The 24,218-nt window shown below is 34.4% G+C and overlaps 1 protein-coding gene across 3 annotated transcripts in view; it reads right to left on the minus strand.

Moving 5' to 3' along the window:
• The window catches only part of LOC121427302 (hyalin-like), an 81,989-nt gene that overhangs the window by 44,331 nt on the left and 13,440 nt on the right, over positions 1-24,218 (minus strand). For all 3 annotated transcript variants that reach the window (XM_041623648.1, XM_041623655.1, XM_041623642.1), the window contains exon 6: positions 22,733-22,984. In XM_041623648.1, coding sequence (XP_041479582.1) covers positions 22,733-22,984 — 252 coding nt within the window. The remainder of the gene's footprint in view (positions 1-22,732; positions 22,985-24,218) is intronic.

The following is a 24,218-nucleotide window of genomic DNA, read 5'->3' on the forward strand; positions in this document are numbered from 1 at the left end:
CAAAAAATCGCAATGTATGAACGAAGTAATATATGCAAATCACCATTACTAACGAGATATTTCATGTGTAATGTCATATATGGAAAAATTGCAATATTTTGATATCTAAAATAGCCGCCACTGGCCCAAACAGTATTGCGTACAATGGCAATGTGGGCCAAAAAAAATCTCAAGAGTGATCACTAAAATGCTTATTATGAAGATTAAACAGTTGGAATACTGACTATAAACATAATTATTAACGAAATATATTATTAATATGCCATGTATGTGGTGAATGTTGTATTCTGATATTCAAAATGGCTGCCAAAAGACCTAAAAGTATTATACACAAGGAGAAATGGGAGAAAAGAAATCACAAGAGTGAGCGCTAAAATGCATATGATATGTGATAGATTAATTGGATACTGTCTAAAAACCTATTTTCTAATACATTCTAAATACAATATATCATTCAGGTTTCAAGTTTGTGTTAAATACTGTATTTCGACTTTCAAAATGGCCGCCATCGACATTAACCGTATTATGTACAATGCAAAGTGGGAAACCAATATTCACAGGAGTGAGCACCATAAATGCACGTAATAGTGATCTGTGAGTAAAATATTGTCTGAAAGCATAATTTATATTAATATATATCATTTATTCTGCCAGTTAGGTGATAAATACCGTTATTTTTAAGTCAAAATGGCCGCTACAGTCCCTTACGGTATTATACACAATATGAATGGGAACAAATCAATTGAACAGAATTTGGCTTTGCTTGGTCAAATGGTGATATATGAGTGGAATGTTGTCTGAAAACATGATTTATAACAAAATATATCATATCTTATGTAATTTAGGTGATAAATACTGTATTTCAACATTCAAAATGGCTGTCATATGCTTTTTTTGTGAACATCGTTTTGTCTCCACCCAAATTATATATTATACGATAAGTGCCTATGGTGACCATTTTCAATATAAAAATGCAGCATTTATCACCTTAATTACACAACATTATGATATATCTAGTTAGAAACCATGGTTTTAGACAATAATTCACCTTTACTTCACAATTATAAACAATATAAAGCAAAGCCAAATTCTGTCAAAATTATATGTCCCTGTTACAATGTACACAATAATTGTAGGATCTATGGCAGCCATTTTGGATTTCAAAGTACAGTAATTATTACCTCCACCATGTCCACGACCCATAATTGTGATGTATTTAGTTAGAAATAATGTTTAAGACAATATCTTTATACCCGTACATCACAGTTATATGCATTATATGATTCTCACTCTTGTGAAAATTAGTTTCCCTGTTCGCATGTTACATAATTTAGTTAGGGCTTGTAGAGGTTATTTTGAATGTCAAAATACAGTATTTATTACCTATATGAAAGAAGAAATGCGATGATTAAAAAAAAATGTTTTCAAACAACGTTTTACTCATACAACAGGATTATATGGATGTCATAGTCAAGCAAATCCAAATTCTTACAAAATTATATGTCCCAATTCACATTGTAGATAATACTGTTAGGGCCTATAGGGGCCATTTTGAATTTCATAATACAGTATTTATCTCATGCATGACAAAAGAAATGATATGTCTTGCATAAAACATGTTGTCAGACAATATTTTACTCATAGATCACAATTACATGCATTTTATGTTTCTTACTCGTGTGAAAATTAGCTTCTCTATGCGCATTGTACATGATGAATATAGGGGCTAGGGCGGCCATTTTGAATTTCAAAATACAGCACTTACCACATAAATGGCATATTTACAATTATGTTTTAGTCAGTATTCCACTCGTTTATCTTAATAATATGCATTTTAATGCTCAATTTTCTCATTTTTTGGGCCCCGGCCATTGCCATTGTACATAATACTATTTGGGCCAGTGGCGGCAATTTTAGATATTGAAATACAGCAATGTTCCCATATTTGACATAATAAATAATATATCTCATTAGTAATGATGATTTGCATATTATACTTCGTTCATACATCGCGATTTTTGCAGTTTAGTGCTCATTTTTGTGAAAATTAATTTTCCCTATTCATATTGTACATGATAGTGTATTCAATGGCCTATGGCGGCCATTTTGAATATTTGGAATATAAATATTTTGTCAAAAATTATTTTTTAAGATTGTATTTCACTCCTGCCACACAATTTCATGCATTTTACAGCCAATGTGCGGACAACTTTATGATTTTCATGGGTAATTTGCATATTGGGCGGCCATATTGGATTTTGCCAATTTGCGGAAAATGCTCAAGGTTACACGAGTGGCATCATTCAGATTCGTAATCAGCACCCTCGAATTGACAAGAAACCATCAAAAAATATTGTATATATAAAAAAAACAAGGTTTGGTCAATTTTCTATGGGGCCTATCCTGGACTAATTGGATGTATCTAGAATGGAATACCCAGACCAAGCTCTTTGGGCGATTATAAGGGTAGGGGATTCTCTTGAATTCGTTCAGTGGCACAGAAGACCCCCTTTTCTTGTTTATCTTTGACAGTATACGGAACAAAATGGTCATGGTTTAATGACTTTGAAAAAAGTATCAGGAATGTCGTAATCTTTGAGATGTATCGCACCTCGCGTATTTAAAATTCAAGGTCTTCTGATGGCTGAAGCTTACATGTAGGGGAAGGCGGGGTAAGTTGAGCCTAGGGGCAAGTTGAGCCACCAGCCCCAGGCCAATAATGAATGAGTCAGACATTGTGGTGGTGTCATGTATTGATGACCCATAGCATAACCCCTAACCCCACCACATTGTTTCCAACTTTGAAACAAAAAGTAATTTTTTAGAGGGAAAAATATGAATTTCTGCCAAAAAAGTAAAAAAGAGTGTGAAATAGATAAGTGCTTTATAAACACACACGCTTTAAATATAATAAATACATAAAAACAACATTATTAGTCCAGGTATGGATCTTCATTCTTGTCATAGTCTTTTATATGATGGATGCATAATAAAGGTGTGGATGCAAAATTATCGCACTAAGTTCGGACTGGGGTAAGTTGAGCCAAACAGCATGGGGCAAGTTGAGCCATGGTATTTCCTATGGTAATGTATCTTAAAAAACAAACAAACCATAAAAATCGATTGAAATGCAAGCTGAAATGAGCAAATTTACATGACTTCTCTTTTCCTATTACAAGATGTTAGTATTTATAGAGAATTAGCAAGTGAAAAGACTTTAAACAAAAAATAGACATGCTGGTTCTCCCCCCACACATTTTGTATGGGAAGGCGGGGTAAGTTGAGCATAGGGGCAAGTTGAGCCACCAGCCCCAGGCCAATAATGAATGAGTCAGACATTGTGGTGGTGTCATGTATTGATGACCCATAGCATAACCCCTAACCCCACCACATTGTTTCCAACTTTGAAACAAAAAGTAGTTTTTTAGAGGGAAAAATATGAATTTCAGCCAAAAAGGTAAAAAAGAGTGTGAAATAGATAAGTGCTTTATAAACACACACGTCCTTAAATATAATAAAGACATGATAACAATATTATTAGTCCAGGTATGGATCTTTATTCTTGTCATAGTCTTTTCTATGATGAATGCATAATAAATGTGTGGATGCAAAATTATCGCACTAAGTTCGGACTGGGGTAAGTTGAGCCAAACAGCATGGGGCAAGTTGAGCCATGGTAATTCCTATGGTAATGTATCTTAAAAAACAAACAAACCTTAAAAATAGATTGAAATGCAGGCTGAAAGGAGCAAATTTACATGACTGCTCTTTTCCTTTTACAGGATGTTAGTATTTATAGAGAATTAGCAAGTGAAAAGACTTTAAACAAAAAATTGACATGCTGGTTCTCCCCTCATACATTTTGTACATAGTTTTTGTGGCTCAACTTACCCCAGAAGGTGGCTCAAACTTACCCCATATATGGGGCAAGTTGAGCCATTTGACATCAGTTTTTTCAAAGGTCATGATGACTTTCAGTGTTGGGGTAGAAAGTTATATATAGGTGGAAAATATTTCAGAAGAATGAAATTTCAAGGCAAGGTACTTATTTCGACAAGATTATTAATCATATCAATTCTAACATGCAAAAAGCAAAAACTGTCACAACTTACCCCGCCTTCCCCTACATAATTTTTGTGGCTCATCTTACCCCATATATGGGGCAAGTTGAGCCATTTGACATCGTTTTTTTCAAAGGTCATGATGACTTTCAGTGTGGGGATAGAAAGTTATATATAGGTGGAAAATATTTCAGAAGAATGAAATTTCAAGGCAAGATACTTATGTCGAAAAGATTATTAATCATATCAATTCTAACATGCTAAAAGCAATAACTGTCACAACTTACCCCGCCTTCCCCTACATAATTTTTGTGGCTCATCTTACCCCAGAAGGTGGCTCAAACTTACCCCATATATGGGGCAAGTTGAGCCATTTGACATCAGTTTTTTCAAAGGTCATGATGACTTTCAGTGTTGGGGTAGAAAGTTATATATAGGTGGAAAATATTTCAGAAGAATGAAATTTCAAGGCAAGGTACTTATTTCGACAAGATTATTAATCATATCAATTCTAACATGCAAAAAGCAAAAACTGTCACAACTTACCCCGCCTTCCCCTACATAATTTTTGTGGCTCATCTTACCCCAGAAGGTGGCTCAAACTTACCCCATATATGGGGCAAGTTGAGCCATTTGACATCGTTTTTTTCAAAGGTCATGATGACTTTCAGTGTGGGGATAGAAAGTTATATATAGGTGGAAAATATTTTAGAAGAATTAAATTTCAAGGCAAGATACTTATGTCGACAAGATTATTAATCATATCAATTCTAACATGCTAAAAGCAAAAACTGTCACAACTTACCCCGCCTTCCCCTACATAATTTTTGTGGCTCATCTTACCCCAGAAGGTGGCTCAAACTTACCTCATATATAGGGCAAGTTGAGCCATTTGACATCGTTTTTTTCAAAGGTCATGATGACTTTCAGTGTGGGGATAGAAAGTTATATATAGGTGGAAAATATTTCAGAAGCATTAAATTTCAAGGCAAGATACTTATGTCGACAAGATTATTAATCATATCAATTCTAACATGCAAAAAGCAAAAACTGTCACAACTTACCCCGCCTTCCCCTACTCATGGAGAAACAAGACTGGTTTCTGGATGGCTTTGTGATATCAGACTGCGTTACATACGCCTATCAGGAAATCTCTCGGCAACTTCAATCATCACCTATTTTCATTATATCTGTTGTAATGTACATGTAGATCTCTTCTCCATACGAATATAATCATCACGGAAACGATGTATAATACAAATAATGATAATGACGATAATAATAATAAAATGAAAATAATGATGATGATGATGATGATAATAATAATAATAACAATAGTAATAATAATGATAATAATGGTAATAATATCTACGGTCCATTTTATGGCGTAGCTGAAGCTGAACCGCCATAGGCGCTAAAGCATTTAAGGAATAAATCCTACTGAGTATTCATTCAACTCGCCTGGGTCAAGTGCAGCACAATGTGGGTAAATTTCTTGCTGAATGAAAACACGCCATGGCTGGGATTCGAACTCACGTCCCTCTGACTGAAAGACGAGATTCGTAACCACTAGACCACAACGCCCCTACCTAATAATGATAATAATAATGATGATGATGATGATTATTATTACATTAACATTAATAATAAGAACAATAATAATGATAACATCATCATTATCATCACCATCAATATCATGTGTTTTTCACAGAAAAACAGTCTAAAAATCAACAAAATTAAATAATGTAAAAAAAAAAGCAATCAAACCCAGGTCTATGAACCCAGCTGAAATAAATATTAACAAGACAGAAAACAGTGAGAGCAGAATGATGAAGCAATCATACTATAAAATTTAATAAGAAAATCATTGTATTAATATTTAAGCAAGTGGAGCGCCTCTGGCAGTCTAACCTGCATTTCGTGAGCAGTGCTGACTTTGAAAACTACTATAAAATAATTACTCACAAACAACACCATTCATCTAATGATACAATATTACGTTCATTGACCTTAACTGACATTTGACCTTGATCATTGTAAGCTATACTTGTCAATGATACTTCATTACCCCTATGTCCACAATTCATAAACTTGAATATCCATAAAATTTGAAAGTTATGACAGCAATTTAATAATTACCTCCGACACAGGATGTTCATTGATTACTCTTATGTCCAAGTTTTATGAATCAGATCCATAATTTTTCAAAGTTATGATGGTAATTCAACAAATACCCCCAACTTGGCCAAAGTTCATTGGCCTTAAATGATCTTTGACATTGGCCATGTGACCTGATTCAGTTCATCTGCATATGATGCACCCTAATTCATACAAAAAGCCTCAAAATGCCCGTCTTCAGGTCTAAATATAAGAAATTTTCAGATCGCGCTCGCAATATTTGATCAATGAAATACGTTTCCAATTACAACAAAAAGTGCTTCATGTGTTATTGTATAATCAGCAAGCTGTTGGACTCGCATTAGATAACTATGGCAAGATATGTATTCTGTTCATGAATTCCTTAGAAATAGTTTTTCTAAATGTCACCGTTTTGGGGTCAATATATACTAAAACTTCAGATCGCGCTTCGCGCTAACATTGTTGTTTAGTGAGATAGGTTCATATCATGATTACAAATATTTATATAATAGTTACTGGCCTTGAGGGGAACATCAAATATATTGCCAGCAAAAGAATCATATTGGCCCGAGTCTTTAGACGAGGGCAATATGGGTCATTTAAGGGGAATATATTTGATGTTCCCCGAAAGAAGAGCTAGTCAATATTTTTATTATCATCCAAATCAGATATCTAGAGCAAAAATCATGATAATGGGGATATTTCTTTTAATAATAGAGTTCTATTGTGTCATGTTAATATAAGGGTCTACGCTCTGCACTTTACCATTATGACGTACTTGTAAGCACTCGGATCCAGCGTTGTCTTTATTATGACGTAATTGTTGGTTCGAAGCATAGAGTTATATAAACTCTTTATACGCATCCTCAAATGCCCGGATGTGAGACAAGGGAAAAAACAAAGCTATATTCAGCGTCGTCTCTGCATGCAAAGTAAATATGCGCATTGAGACCGAGGAAAATACAAACAATATACCTCTCCCTTCCTGATATTCAGAAAATGTAGGGCAATACGATTTGTAAATGACCAGCTCAGATGTCTGATACGGGTGATAATTTCTTATATTGCCCCTTTTAAAGGTTTGAATATAAAAAAAAATTTAAATCGCGCTTCGCGCTCGCTTTAATTGATCAGTGAGATACATATCTGCTTAATGGCAGGTTATCATACCTGGATAATGAGCGCGCTACGCGCGCCAACATAGTGACCACAGTTTTTTTTCTGGTGTCACCCTCTATGCCCTGACCCACAGTACGCCACTGCAGATAACGGATATTGGATATATATTTTGGTCGAGTCGGTATATACAGTCTTGTATTTTTATACCCGCCACACTGCGGGTCACAATATAAAATGGGGGGCACGAAAGAAAATCCTCGAAAAGACCTCGTGCAATCAGCCCCTTTTTACTTAACCATGCAAATTCACCAACTGAAAATAACAGAAAAGTAATTAAAATCATTAAATGAACCAATGCAAAGCGAACGGAAAGACCGATACCCATGTGATGCAGCGCGTTCATTCTCTTTAATATCGATCGTGTTATCGATTTTCTCACGAAGGTACTTATTTTTTATATCGCTTGCTATGGCTTGTATTGATCTTACATGGGTATTACAAGTGTTAGTGATGCGCCTTTCACGTGGATTTTTAAGCCATTCTCATATATTTTCACTGCCAATTTTCCATCCAATCCCACTAGAAGTTATGAGTTATCATAAAGTAGTCGAGCTAGTATCTGTACACTATCAACAATGGAATTTGGGGTATCATGACGCGATACAATATATCTCCAGTGAGTCTTGAACTGAATTTGTTTTCTTATAATTTATTACATTTTGTTTGTTAAACTATTCAAAAGAACATCAAACGGTTTACATTTATTGATTTTGTTTTCATATGTACCATTGTTGGCGTTTATTTGCTGCTTGCTATTAAAAAAATGGTATATCAAATTGCATAGAGAATTATATATCAAAAGCGTCAGTCTCTATTACGTCGGCTGTTCCGCTGGTCCTGGACTACGTCTAGCTTTATTATACCTCCTCACATAAGAGTAGGGGAAAGTCTAAATATATAAACAAAAAAAATCCTAATAACAGATGATTTCAGTTGTCTATATAGTTACGTTTAATGCAACATCCTGAAAGGTATATAGCCCTTTGTTGTAAGTATAGAGATGTATTTCATTGATTTAATCAATGAATGTAACTTATCATTTTTTTTTCTCTTATCCTCTTAATCGAGGTATTTATTCACAGTAACATGTACATTTATATACAAACAATAAAAAAAACAATTCAATTCAATAATGCAATAATTTTTTGGATATCACATTTTTTCAAAATTCCGAACTTGTTTTTTTGTTTACATAAATTTTCTAAATAAATAATCATAGTAAGTTTGAATTCAATCCATAAAGAATTCGCATTATATCTTTTTCCTTTGAATATGCTTTTTATGTAATTTCGGTAAATAACAAATTGGGCAATAACACAAAATAGATTACACATAATATTGCTGGCATTTTGCAGATCATAACCTATAATTAATGTTTTTTCATCTATAGAAATAGTAATCTTGAAAATATAAAATACCAACCTTTCTATAACTTTCCAAAATAATCGAACATATTTACAATACAGTATGAAATGAAAAGTGGTATCAACTTCTCCACAAATGTTACATGTGTTGCTTTCTAATACATGCCACTTAAATAAATTGTCTCTTGATGGTAAAATCTTGTTTAAAAATTTAAAACTAAACTGTCTAACTCTGTTATCCACAATAAAATGCAACTTGAAATAAAATACATGGCTCCAATTAAAGGAAATTGGTAATGAGAACAGATTAGTCCAAAAAGATACAATGCCTGGTTCTTCCGATACATCTGAACATAATAAAGAATATATCTTTCTTGTTGGTAAAGAATCTAGAGTTATTTGTACTCCACTTTTTAATGAAATTAAAATTCGTTCACTTTTCTTTAATTCTAGTACACGATTTTCCTTAAACAACTTATTCAACCAATAAACAGGAAAAGACTTTTTTTTAACTTAACATATTCTAAATCAAATAAAAGCTGAGACGAATAGACAGATTTATTCAAAATAATTGGTGATAACCACTGACGATTTCTAATAACATCTTTTACCCTAATTATACCTGCATGCTTCCATTTCTCAAATATCAACATACGTTTATTAAAAGTTATATTGCTGTTATTCCAAATAATTTCATTTTCAATGTTTTTTACTCCAAATATACCAATATATCTTAACTTAGACCAGCTACAAAAAAATCATAGTAAAAACTGGGCATATTTGCTTTTGTACAAAGAAAATGCATATCTTTTGTTGAAATATTGTATTCAAAACATAAAGGAATTTCACCAATCTTTGATAACCAGTAATTAAAAAGAAATTTCCAACTACGTTCGTTTTGCTCTAACAGCTTGCTTATCCACGAAATCTTAAGTGATTCAATTTTCGATTCTAAGTGGACCATACCGAGACCACCTTCGTTTGTTTTATTTATACAAACATTTCTTTTAACCTTTTCTTTTGAAGAATTCCAAATAAAAGTATATAACATTTTATTTAGAGATTTGATTATTTTGGGGGGAACTCTAATTACTTTTGCAGGATACACAATTTGCGAGACCAACAAAGTTTTGATAATAATAATTTTTCCGAAAAATGTTAGATTTCTTAGCTTCCATACGCTAATAATATTTTGTATCTTATGTAGTTTATTTTGCAAATTATAATCTTCAACAACTTTCTCATTTTTCCCAACATATATACCTAAATATTTTATCGGTTCTTCAGTGCATTCTATTTGTCCGGGGACAATATCAATATTAAACTTCAGCAGTTTTGTTTTTTGCAAATTAATCTTTGGCCCAGCATTTGAACCAAAAAGTCTTAGTTCTTCCATCAAAGTATAAAAAGAATTTTCATTTTTCATAAATATAGTTGTATCATCCGCAAATTGGGATATTTTTACATCTACTTGATCAACATACATCTGAGAAATCGGTAAACTGAGACCTTCAATTTTATGATTCTGTTTAATTTTAGTCGCCAAAACTTCTGCAACAATTATAAAAAGTAGTGATGAGAGGGGGCACCCCTGCCTTACACCTTTTTTAATTTGAAAAGGTTCAGAGATCCAGCCATGATTTAATACACGGTCTTTTGCGTTGTTATACATTGTTTGAATCCACTGAATGAATGAATTTCCAAAATTTATTCTTTTTAAAAGGTAAAATAGAAAATTATGACTTATATTGTCATATGCTTTTTCAAAATCCAAAAACATTATAATGTAACTTATCATATTCTTATATGTTGTGGACAAAATAAATCCGTGTTTACTAGTTCTTCAGATCAAGTACACGTATCAGTGACCACACCCAACTCTGTATTATTCCCTTATCTAAATTATTGATCTGTGGAGATTACTGCCTTCTTTATTCTATTTGTGGTCATTCAACCGATGAAAAAGAAGAATGTGTCTAACTTTTTTTTCAATGAATTGTTAAGTGTCTACTTTAATCCGATAGAATGCCGAGAGTACTGGAACCGAGACTCGCTGCAATCCACTGATTTATTCAGTATACTGCTCGCAACTTTATTCTTCGCCGTATATCTGTAGCCTATATATAGTAGTCAGGCAGCATATGTCATGATTTACCGGCTACTTCGACAAATTGGCTAAGTCTGATTTTTCACTTTTATGTGATTGGTGACATCACAAGGAACAACTTCCAACTTGGTGACAAATTTCTAATGGTCATCTTGACCATGTTAGGGGTCAAAATGATGTCAATAGGGGTCATTTTTTAAATTGCCCCAATTCTGTCAAATGACACATCAAATTGTTTGTCTTGTTATACTGAACAAAAAAGTGTACACAATCATATACTCTTGACCTCCCGTTAAAAAGTTATGACCGGAAATGTCAAAGGTCAACGAACTTTTGTTCAATGGCAAATTACACTGAAGGTGTTAAGAAAGCTCATTTTTTCCGTGTTTTTATGCATGTGTGTACTTTTTTATTCTCGATTTTGATAAGTCCATCGTCAGAAGTCCTTATCCAGAAGATATAAAGGGTCAAGACAAGGTCAGGGAAAGGTCAAAAGGTCAACAAACTTTCATTGGAGACCAAAATACACGTCTAATATAGCGGTTAGAAGTTTAGAAGTCTTATTTTTCGTGGGTTTTTTATTTTGAGTCTATATCTAAGAAGATATTTTATATACAAAGGGGTCAAATATGCTTATTTAGGAACAATATAGATAAACAGAGATAGACGTCGAATGCATTCAGTGTGGTATGGTATTGCAGGAATACTTTGAAAAGACTTGACAAACCCTTATGCCCTTAAAATCTTATGATCTTCAAGATGTGATGAGTGCAAGCAGGGTGTTTTTATTTAGGAATTCAATTCAAGTTCAGTTCACTTTCCATTTTATAATCTTTGATATGTAAAGAAGTATTTCCTTCATTTTCTTTGTACAGAATATCTTAATTAACAGAAATTATTGTAATGTATTGGGGTATAAGTATAATACTATGTTAACAGAAAAAACACATCGATTGATCAGTGCTCCCAGCTCCTAAGAAAGATGCCCAACATTTTATTTGGATTATCTTGCAAATGAGATAATGAGGTTAGGATTGAGGATGATAAGTTGGGCTCCAATTGCTCCTCAATTAATTCTAATGTCTGACGGTCATATTGTTTCTGACAAAGAAGCAACATCGTGTATGCATGCTCATTGTAGTCATTGTTGTCCATTATGCTGATGTAATATATTCTGACCATTACTCGATCTCTGGAGTCAAGAAGGACTATATTCACATTTATGGTTCATGTGCTGTTCTAAGCTTACCATTGGGCCCTTTTGCATTTTGTAAAGTGAAAACTTATAAGGATTTCGTGCATACTGTCAATTGTATTTATTTTTTTAGTAAAAATGCAAGTCTTCACAATTTCTGGGGGCAGCTGCCCCCCCCCCCCCTTCCCGCTGCGGTATGGCTGTGGTTTACTTCAATTATATAATTATTCTTTCTAGTAACATGCAGGTAATTCAGCAACTAGGAAAAAACAAGAGCGACAAAAGAACGAAAACAAAATCTGCATCTTGTATTAAGTTTAGTTTCACGTTGTATGCTCTGGAAACACACACTTGATAAAATAGTACAAGCCGCGTTAATGTCAGCACATAATCAGGAATGTGTAGTCGTTGGCTCCAGAGATCGAGTAATGGTCAGAACATATCACATCAGCATGATGGATACCCATGACTACAATGATCATGCATACACGATGTTGCCTCTTTGTCAGAATTAATATAACAGTCACACATTAGAATTAATAGCAATTTGAGTCCAACTTATATCATATCATCCTCATTATCTTATTCGTAAGTTAATCCAAATAAGATGTTAGGCATCTTTCTTAGGAGCTGGGAGCACTGATCAATCGATGTGTCTGTTAACATAGTGCCCGGGGGGGGGGCACTTACATTGACGAGTGGATACCATGCGCGACCAAAAAAACACGTAAAAAGGATGTCTTTTTCACGATAGGGCACGTTACTTACGTAACGTGATAAGGGTGTCAAAAACACGAAAATTATGCAAAAAAGGGTATCTATTTCGCTAGGAAAATTACGTGTTTAGGGTAGAATTTGCGGGGATGATTAAACAAAATTAAAATGTTTTATAAAGGATGTCCTTTTTGCCCCAACACTTCGTGTTTAGAGTCCGAATTGGGCGAGGTGCAGAAGGTGGGGTTGTACTAAACCAAATAAGGTAAAGCCGACGACCAAAGGACCCGTATAACAATAAAACATTCCTGTACTTGTTTAGGGGTTCATTTCAGGAAATATTTGCCGAGAGTATCGTTTTGTTTCCAATACTTGTTAAGGGTAGGGTTTCACACGCCAATACTTGTTAAGGGGTGCATTTTCAGAATATGGAAATTACGTGTTTAGGGTGCTTTTCGAGACCCCAAGGTCGCGCATGGTATCCACTCGTGAATGGAAGTGCCCCCCGGGTATTTCGGAGGGTGTTTTTTTTATTATTTATTTTTCTTTGTCCTAAAACTAATGCACAATCAGAAAAAGTTTTTAAAAAATAAAAAAAAACTCCGAAGAAACAGCGGATATCCCATTCCCACGATTCCTCCCCCTGTTAAAATTTAGCCAAATAATTAATCACTTCTCGAATACATTTTCTTCCGGCCCCCCCCCCCCTTCTCCGGGCGGCCCCGCGGTCTGGCCCCACGCCCCCTGAATGCATTAACGTTGATAATAACTCAACAAACCCTACTCTGTTCACTTGTGTTGTGCTTCTTCCTCCTGTATCTGATCCACCTGTTTCTATCAAAGACTGCCTGCTTCTTAAGACCTTATTTTTTATCTATCGATTGAAATCTATTGATACATGGGCATAGTGCACATAATGATATTCCCCAATACATTACAATACACTCTCTATTGATTAAAATATTATGTACAAAGCAAATTAAGTATTAAATGTATCTTTACATATCAAAGACGAGTAAATTGAAAATGAACTGAACTTAAGTCCTAAATCCAGAAACTCGGAAAGAGCTGGTTGCACTTATAACATCATGAAGATGATTTTAAGGGCATAAGAGTTTTTCAAGTCGTTTCAAAGTACCACACTGAATGTATTCGACGTCTATTTCTGTTTATCTATTTTAAATAAGCATATTTGACCCCTTTGTATATAAAATATCTTCTTAGATATAGACTCAAAATAAAAAAACCCACGAAAAATAAGACTTCTAAACTTCTAACCGCTATATAAGACGTGTATTTTGGCCTCCAATGAAAGTTTGTTGACCTTTTGACCTTTCCCTGACCTTGTCTTGACCCTTTATATCTTCTGGATAAGGACTTCTGACGATGGACTTATCAAAATCGAGAATAAAAAAGTACACACATGCATAAAAACACGGAAAAAATGAGCTTTCTTAACACCTTCAGTGTAATTTGCCATTGAACGAAAGTTCATTGACCTTTGACATTTCCGGTCATAACTTTTTAACGGGAGGTCAAGAGTATATGATTGTGTACACTTTTTTGTTCAGTATAACAAGACAAACAATTTGATGTGTCATTTGACAGAATTGGGGCAATTTAAAAAATTGACCCCTATTGACATCATTTTGACCCCTAACATGGTCAAGATGACCATTAGAAATTTGTCACCAAGTTGGAAGTTGTTCCTTGTGATGTCACCAATCACATAAAAGTGAAAAATCAGACTTAGCCAATTTGTCGAGGTAAATGACATATGCTGCCTGACTATAGGCGCTTCAGATAAATTTGCGAGAAAGAGATTGTGGCCTATCGTGGCCAGAAGGAAGCAGTTTCCAGGCGCGGATCTCGTATTTTGTAGGAGGGGGGATCTCGCATAACTCGGGGAGGAAACAAGAGTGGATCCAGGGGAGCGTTTCATGAAAAGACTTGTCGGACGTTTTATCCGTCAAGTCCCATTTTATCCGACAGTTACCATAGCAACAGTGCCTCACAGCCAATCAGAGTCAGAGAAAGATGTCAGATCTGACAACTTGTCGGACAAAAATGTTGATGAAACACTCCCCAGGATTTAAAAAAAAAGGGGGTAACACTTTCTCGATGAAAATTTGACAGGCTCCCCAAAACGTTTTTCATAAAAAATGAAGGTTAATTTGTCCACTTCAAATTCGACAAGCAAGTAAGCAAAAATAAGGCAATCACTTGTATATGATAGTTCAACAGAAATGAACGAATCCACTATAGTATTACTATTAGGTCAACCCGTTCAGATTGATTCCGTTGAAGACATCACTCAAAATGATCCTGTGGAAGATTTAAATAATGAGTCATTTCCAAATTATATTGCGGATCCGATGATGGAATCTCTCTGAACAAATGTCAGACTGAAATACCATGTCATATAAATGAGAAGAAACATGGTTTTAGGATAGCATAATTAAATATAAGAACTTTATTACCGAACATTGACACTCTCCAACTTATGATTGAAGATCTTAAATTGCATTTTATGAAACTAGATTAAGCAGTGATATAAATGATGAACAGTTATTTATTCAAGACTTTCGTATTCATAGAAAAAATCGCAATAAAAAAGGTGGATGACTTTTTGTCAATGAAAATAAGCTCACGCTCAAGGATATTGAACTTGTAGCTGTGGAAGTAAAACAACAAACTCCATTGTTTATAATCGTTTTGGCATGGTATAGACCACCTGGATCAAGCACTGATTTTTTAATGTCATTGAGAACATTCTGTCAAAAACTGATGAAGAGCAAATAATGTTTTTCTTTTATGACTTTTAGAACTATGATATCAATGGAAATCCATTGTCTTGTTAAAAAAAAACGACTACTTGATATTTGCCAGACTTATTCTCTTACTCAAAATGATAGAAGAACCAACATGGGTAACCCTAAATTCGTCTACATCATCAATTTGATTGATACCGAAAACCTTGGATAAATGCTGAAATTATTGATCTAATTCGGAAACGAGACAAATTGCAAGATAAAGCGACTTGAAAGCGTACTCGTGCAAATAAAGACTATGTCAATTATGAAATAAAACAACACAAACGTAAAACATTCCAAAAGAAAATTCAAGATTCAAAGGGAATGTAAAGAAAACATGGAAAATCTCAACATATTGATACCAAGAAAGAAATTCATGACCCTAAAACAATTTCACAGACAATGAACGATTTTTTTTCATAAAGGTGGGCCCTAGACTTGCCGATACAGGGTCTACAAATGAAAATGATAACGCCATGTAAATTCACCCGCACTCGTCAGTCTATATCTTTCAACTTGTCCGAATAACTATAAGCGAAAATATAAATTAAAAATTCTAGCGGCATAGCGATGGGATGTGATATGATACCAATGAAACTCATGAAGATAGCGATACCATGTATAACTGAACCAGTGGCGTACCGTGAGTCACGGCATTGGGGGGGGGGGCATCAGCAAAAATTTCGAGTCACTTAGGGAGCGTGCGAAGCGCGCTCACGTGCCAGGTATACTGACATAATAGAGCCATTTTAAGGACATGCAGTGCCATTAAACACATATGCGAGCGCGAAGCGCGAGCTGAAAATTTTTGATATTCAGACCTAAAACATGACATTATCAGCAAATTTTTTGTAATCATGATCTGTCTCGCTAAACAAACAATGCGAGCGCGAAATATTTGTATATATTGACCTAAACAGGGACATTTTAAGGACCATATTTTAGGAATCCATTTAGAGTATAAATATTTCAGCATAGTCATCTAATGCTAGTGCCATCCTTTGCTGATTTTGTTAGAATTACATCTAACCACATGAAGCACTTTTTTGAGTCATCGTAATCATGATTATCATACGCATCTCATTATCAAATACTGCGAGCGCGAAGCGCGAGCTGAAAAATTTTGAAATTCACACCTTAAGAGGGGCAAGGCTTGTTTGTAGGAATTCACTAAGACCTTACGTATTTCACCCAATGATGCGAGCGCGAATCGCGAGCTGAAAATTTTGGATATATCCAGATCAGAAAAATTCAAATTTTATGGACAGATTTTAGGAATTCATGAAGAGCAGACATCTTACCAATCAACTAATGCGAACATTAGCACGGACAGGAAATGTTTTAATTAAGACCTTAAATAGGGCAATCACTTTAAGTAATCATGAAAAAGAAGCAAATGTCACTACATAACTCGAATTGCGAGGAAATATATTTGGTGTATATTGATTTGAAAACGGAAGGTTTTAGCACAACAGGATCATATATTCCGTTAAACAGTCTATGCGAGCACCAGGAACAATGAAGACGTAGGCCCTGAACAAATAATGTTTCATAACGTTAAGAAAAAATGCTTCCTATGTAATATAACATTGAATGATATAATATAACACTTAATGAACAATTATTTCTTCTTTTCCCACTACGTATCTCTTCCTTTCTCCCTCTTTTTTTCCTTTTCCCTGTTTTTTTTTGGCCAGCCAATGGGGGAGGGGGCACGTGCCCCCCCGTAATTACGCCACTGAACTGAACTGAACCCTTCCCCCATGTTATGTCTACTTTCTGCTGGATGTGTACCTAGCTACGGAGTGGAAAGAGGCGAGAGTTACTGCCTCACATTGAAGGCGGTACAAATTAAGGTTCTGATTTCAGACCAATTTCAATATTACCGATGTTATCTAAATGCTGGAACGTACTATTGTGTTTGATCGATAATATTTATGAATACTTGGACAGGAACAAATTATTTAAAGGTCAAGTCCACCTCAGACAAATTTTGATTTGAATCAATAGAGAAAAAGCAGACAAGCACAATGCTGAAAATTTCATCAAAATCCGATGTAAAAATAAGAAAGTTATGACATTTCAAAGTTTCGCTTATTTTTAACAAAATAGTTATATGAACGAGCCAGTTACATCAAAATGAGAGAGTCGATGATGTCACTCACTCACCATTTCTTTTGTTTTTTATCGCTTGAATTATACAATATTTCAATTCTTACGAATTTGACGATTAGGACCTCCTTGCCTGAAGCACAAAATGTTAAAATAATGGAATTCCACGTGTTCAGGGAGGAATGAAACTTCATTTCACATGACGATGAGAAAATAAAAATATTTCATATTTCATATAATAAAATACAAAAGAAATAGTGAGTGAGTGATGTCATCAGTTCCTCATTTGCATACCGACCGAGATGTACATATATTTGTGAAATGAAGCGAAACTTTAAAATGCCATAACTTTCTTATTTTACATCCGATTTTGATGAAATTTTCAATGTTATGCTTGTTGAAATTTTCTCTTTTTATTCCAATCAAATTTTTGTTGGGGTGGACTTGTCCTTTAATGACTACCAATCTGGCTTTCGGCAATTGCATTCTGCAGCAACCGCATGCTCAATAGAACAGATGAATGATTACAAAGTTTTGATAAAGGCAAGGTAGTATGCTCTGTCATGTTAGACTAAAAAAAGAAAGCCTTCATCACGTTGATTTTGAATTGCTTATCCAAAAATTAAAACAATATGGCGTTTCATTCTATACGTAAACGAGCCAAAAAATTTACTTTCAAGAGTACAATTTTCAAATTTTAGAGACCTTTGTATAATATAGTACTATAATATATTATGAAAGGGGATAGGTATTTATGTCAATGGTACCAACGCTTTTAACATTTTACGAGGGAATATGACCGAGGAGAAAATTGTCGAAGTGAAACCTTGCATTTGGAGCATTTATTGTGAACTTTTTAAAAATGCAAATCTGCAACATTAAAATTTCCTGAGTGAAAAACTAGACATGCAGAAAGGCTAAAAATTAACATACCCAAGATCGCTTTAATGTATAATAGTTTGGTATGTTTAGTCTAGACAATAGAGTATTGTAAATAATAGAAAAATAGAATCACTCTAAACAGAGGTGTCGATTCAAGAAGGCAGGAGAAAGCGATCGCCCTCATTAAAGTTAGGGGGATAGACGTATCGATTTGCTTCCTTAAGCATAAATTTTAATAATTAAAAAAATGATAGCATTCAATGAAAAAGAATTGATTGAAAATGCCTCGGAACGCAAAACCATAATACACATTGGCGTAACTACAGGGGGGGGGGGGGCATGGGGCATACCCCATCATTTAGCTCGAATCATTTGATTAATTAAATCCTTGCATTAGTTAACCATGATGAGATACGTCTATGTTCTTCATAAATTCTTTAAAGTGGTTCTTAAAGGACAAGTCCACCCCAACAAAAAGTTTATTTGAATAAAAAAAGAAAAATCCAACAAACATAACACTGAAAATTTCATCAAAATCGGATGTAAACTAAAGTTATGACATTTTAAACTTTCGCTTAATTTCACAAAAACAGTTATAAGCACATCCTGGTTGGTATGCAAATGAGGAGACTGATGACATCATCTATTCGCTATTTCTTTTGTATTTTATTATATAAAATATTGTCAAGTGAAACAACAATAATTCCTCCCTGAACATATGGAATTATTATAGTTTAATACAATATGGTTCAGTCAAGTTGGTCCATATTGTCAATTTGTAAAAAATGAAATACTGTATTTTTCAAAGAATAAAAAACAAACGAAATAGTGAGGGACATCATCGACTGTCTCATACGCATGTCACTGAGTTGTGCATAACACTGCATGTTTTTTTTTTAAATAAGTGCAACTTTAAAATGTCATAACTTTCTTATTTTACATCCGATTTTGATGACATTTTCAGCTTTATGCTAGCGTGATTTTTCTCTATTAATTCAAATCAACATTTTCCTGTGGTGGACTTGACCTTTAAGATGTCTTTTGTTATCAATATGAACAACAATTTCAAGTCATTCCTCTGCTTAGCAAGACACGTACGTAGCATGATAACAAAAAAATACAATTTGATTCCAAATAATGTCCCGTTTTCAGGTATGAATATAAAAAAATCAGCTCGCGCTTGTGTTATTTTGATTAGTGATATTTATTTCCTTTTCATGGATTCCTACTAACAGTCCTTAAAATGTTTCTTTTCAGGTAGAGTGCGCTCAGTATGTGGTGACTCAAATTTTTTTCTCATGCCCCCCATGCCGTGACCCACGGTATGCCACTGATAGTGCTTCATTCACATACTATTAAACACATGTCTCCATAGGCAGCACCCCCTGGAATTCTAGAAAATATGGCACATTCGATAAATGCACTAGACTGCCCCCCCCCCTGACGAGTCAAACCTCATGCAAGGGACGTATCCCTGCCCCCCCCCTGACGAGCCACAACTGATCCCTGACTAGCCATAAGTGGCCCCCTCCTTTTTATTTGAAGACCTTCTTTTTATTTGCTTGTCATATTTTTTTCTGGTGCGAAATGTCCTTACTTGTGGTTGAAGACCTTTTTTTTGCTTGTCAAATTTTTTGGCGTACGAATTTGCCACCCCCTTGGAAAATCTTAGGTACGCCCAGTAGCGGACCGTGACCCGGAGGGAACAAAGCATTGGGGGGGGGGGGGCACTGCATTGTTTGTGAACAATGCCGTGCCCCCCAATGATTTGTCTCCTCGGGGTCACGGTCCGCCACTGGGTACGCCACTGGATAGATGTATATGAGTAAAATTGCTTTTTGGCTTGTCAAATTACTTGAGACCAAACCGACCTTCATTTTGCAGTGAAACTCTTTATTTTTTGCTTGTCAAATTTCGGACCCCAAGCAAAAAAAAAATCGTTCCCAGTGCCCCGATTAAACATACAAAAAACAAATACAGATCAAATGTCCACTGATTGGAACCAATCATCCATGTTAAATCTAATACTTTTAAAGGGGCACCTGCATAAAAGATTTTAATATTTTTGGTTGCCTCTTACCATATATTGATTTTTCTTTTACATGAATGTATAAATTATATTCATTGTTGTTGTTGTTGTATATGTTGCTACATTTATGCATTTATATATGCTATTTTACATTGTATTTAAATATTTTTATATGGTTGATAAAAAAAAATAAATGAATAAATGAAATGTAGGTAATTCAATTGTCTGTGTTCATGAGCAAATGTCCGCATAAGAATACGGATGTCCGATTAGGGATTTCAAATGTCCATGTAGGTTCAAAGTGTCCATATAGCTTTATCGAATATCCTATTAGGAAATCACAAAGTCACAAATAGGGAACTGAATGTCCCATTGGAGAGAGTCATATCCCACTTTGGGAAACAAATGTCGTATATGGGTCTCAATTGTCCATATTTTGAAATAATGATTACTCGAACATCATAACTTAATATTTGTCATCTTTCTTTTCTGTTCATTTTCTGTCTCTCAGCTTTCACTTTCTGCTCAAATCAATTGCCAGGCAAGGGATTCCCCCCCCCTAGTTTCGCGACTTCGCTGACCCCTTGATTTTTATCCTTAGGCCTATTCTTTTTTTTTTTTTTTTGGGGGGGGGGGGTCTTGGCCCTATATGTTGTTGTCTTCGTCTTATTTATTGTGTATTTCTTACTTTTTCATTCTATCTCCGCCCCTAATTTGGAGCCTCTGGATGGAGCGTCTTTTACCTTCCTACCATTCATTCCACCTTTTTAATGTTTAATTCTCTACTAGTTTGTTGTTGGTAAACAAACTGAATTCACTTGTCTCTATGGGTGTTATCATAACAAGAATTTTCTTACATATTCTGTTCTTTATTTACCAAATTATTGTATTCCTTCCACTACGTATCGAACGCCACACAACATGATATACGGACAATATTTATTATATTGTAACCAACCCCAGAATAAATCTTTACGTGGCATAAACTAATTCATGATTCATATGAAAACTTCATTTTTTGTGAGCAATGTTTTTTTCCTTACAGTTATAAAACCTATTAGAATCATTGAAATAATTATTGTTTAATTCTTCTTTAGTATCCGTTTGCAGATAAATTTCCTCAGTCTCTCAGTCATCCCAAACAGGTAATTATATTTTTTTTTGCATGCGCAAATGAAAATTATTTCTTTGTATATGTCTGTATTCTTATGAATACATCTTCAACCTTAGATAATCGTGCCACATTATGCTTAATATCTCTTCATGAAAATGCATGTTAATTCAATGAGGGCGGCAGTGTTTACCCGCTCTGACCATAAGACCGAAAATTTTGTGTCAATGCACTGAAACAAATACTTTTCATATTTTAAACCAATGTATAATTTATAATAACTGGCAAGAAATACACGAATCCCATAGCCGGGGAGGGGAAACGGAGTAAAAAAAAGTGTGGGAAACAAAGGGGAAATGCATTTTCGATTATCCCGCGCGGAGAGCGGAAGAAAAAAATTGTTTGAAGAGAGAGAAGAACGTCTCGTTTAGTTTTTTTTTATTCTTTTGACAAAAAAGAAGAAGGAAAAACAATAAAGCTACACCCTTCTTCCCCTTTTTACTTTTAAAATTTATTTTCTGGCTCGCACTGGCATGCTCCTTATTCTTACATGAATCACTATAATTCTAGGAGCATGGTGTCAAAAAAAGTATCATGCCTCCAATCCTTGGGTCCATCTTTGTCCCTCACCTATAGTGGAGCAATATGATATGCATGATAATCTGCCCCCTTTTATTTATCTTATTCTTAATTTTAATTAATTTCATGTATATTAATATTCTTTTTAATTTCAATCGTTTGTAAATATTGTGATTCTTGTTGATATATAATAAAAGTATTACTATAGATAATTGCTGTATCTGCTGCTCGGTGTCTTGGTATCCAAAAAATTATATAAAGAAGATGTATAGTTCTTTGTGTCTCATAAGTTCCACGATCGCTATTATATTCCTTCCAATAACGTTAACACGAAGCACATCATCAGATTGGAAAATTTCCGGGACACCTATATGCAAAAGACTAAGGTACATAGAAAAAGGTTAAAAAGACGGTAAAAGAAGCTTTTTAATTTCCACAAGACTTTACCTGATACTGTTATGTTTATTGTAAAAGAACACATCGTATTTGCATAAAAGCCTGTCGCCTGGTAAGTTTGAGTCCAGCTCCCAACCGAGTAGTTTCCTCCGTTTGTTCCCGGTCCCAAAAAGGTAAGGTCTGCACAAACCGAAGTATCCGATATTGAAGGTTCGGTCCAACTGACTGTGACGGACGTGGTTGTTGAATTGATAGCGACTGCGACATCACTTGGACAATTGGCAATTACTGGGCTTGGCGATCCTGTATTCAAATAGTCATGGAATAATACTCATTTTATTTAATCAGGGGAAAAAAGAGTTTAATGAACTAGATGTAAATCTTGTTGTGGACAAATGAAATTAGATATAGGCCTGCAAGGTCACACTGTATAACTTATATTAAAAACCTATCCCATAAAATAGTTTTAACAAATAGTGTAATGTGAAGAAAGTAAATGTACAAATCATAAAGTCGAAATCAATAAATAACTTGAAATGCATTAAAATGACTCTGAATTTTTTTTAATGACCAATTTAGGTTAAAATAAATCCAAATTTACACATTGAACTGTCGGACCCAGGTAATATTATACAAATAATGGGTCAGATTAATAAAAAAGTAACAGATGCTTTTGCTGTGTTTTTGCTTGATTTCGCATTCAGAAAAAAAGCAATTGTTTATACGAGCTAATGATATTGCTAATAAGCTCAAGCAAACGCTAGCTGCCTGCTGCATTTTATTTACGATTAAACCATTGCTTAAAATCATGAAAAGAACATTTTGCTTACAAATGCGTTTAATTTACATTTTTTAAAAATTCTTGCCACTTAATGCCGTGAACGAAGATGCGTCAGCATTAGTATGCTCATGTTATTTTTATTCATTCAATCTTCCTCAAACTTTCATTGATCTCTTTCTCCAATTTTTTTTTCTTTTATATGATTTCAACTAAGTTGTTTCAAGGATTTCATAAATATTTTCAGTCAGTTAAAATCGATGACGTTACCATTGGATGACACCTTGACCCCGTAATACCCTTGCTCCCCTCAGTATCATCTTTTATTCCTCCCCTGACAGTTTCAAATTTTACTGCTCACTGATCATAAATCCCGAATTTCGAAATTATAAAGGATTTTACGAATTAATGAAATGATAGCTTCAAGTACAACTCCGTGTATTACTTTAAAAAGGAAATCTCAGTCACATTTTGTCCGACAAACAAATTGGTAGAAAAAGAGCACAAAAACTACCATGATCTTTAAAAAGAGAATAATATTTTCTATATGAGAAATTCTTCTTGTTGTGACTTTTGGAAAAGGTGACAAGTTCACCTTTAGAGCCCGTTCAGTGAAGCATGCTGAGGAACCAGTTATATTCTTATTCAGCACTACGAACATTTCTGCCAAATTATTTTGAGAAAGGATATGACTTAAAGGACAAGATCATCCCAACAAAAAGTTGATTTGATTAAAAAGAGAAAAATTCAACAAGCATA

The sequence above is a fragment of the Lytechinus variegatus genome, chromosome 1 (assembly GCF_018143015.1).
Source record: "Lytechinus variegatus isolate NC3 chromosome 1, Lvar_3.0, whole genome shotgun sequence".
In the NCBI taxonomy this organism is placed as follows: Eukaryota; Metazoa; Echinodermata; class Echinoidea; order Temnopleuroida; family Toxopneustidae; genus Lytechinus; species Lytechinus variegatus.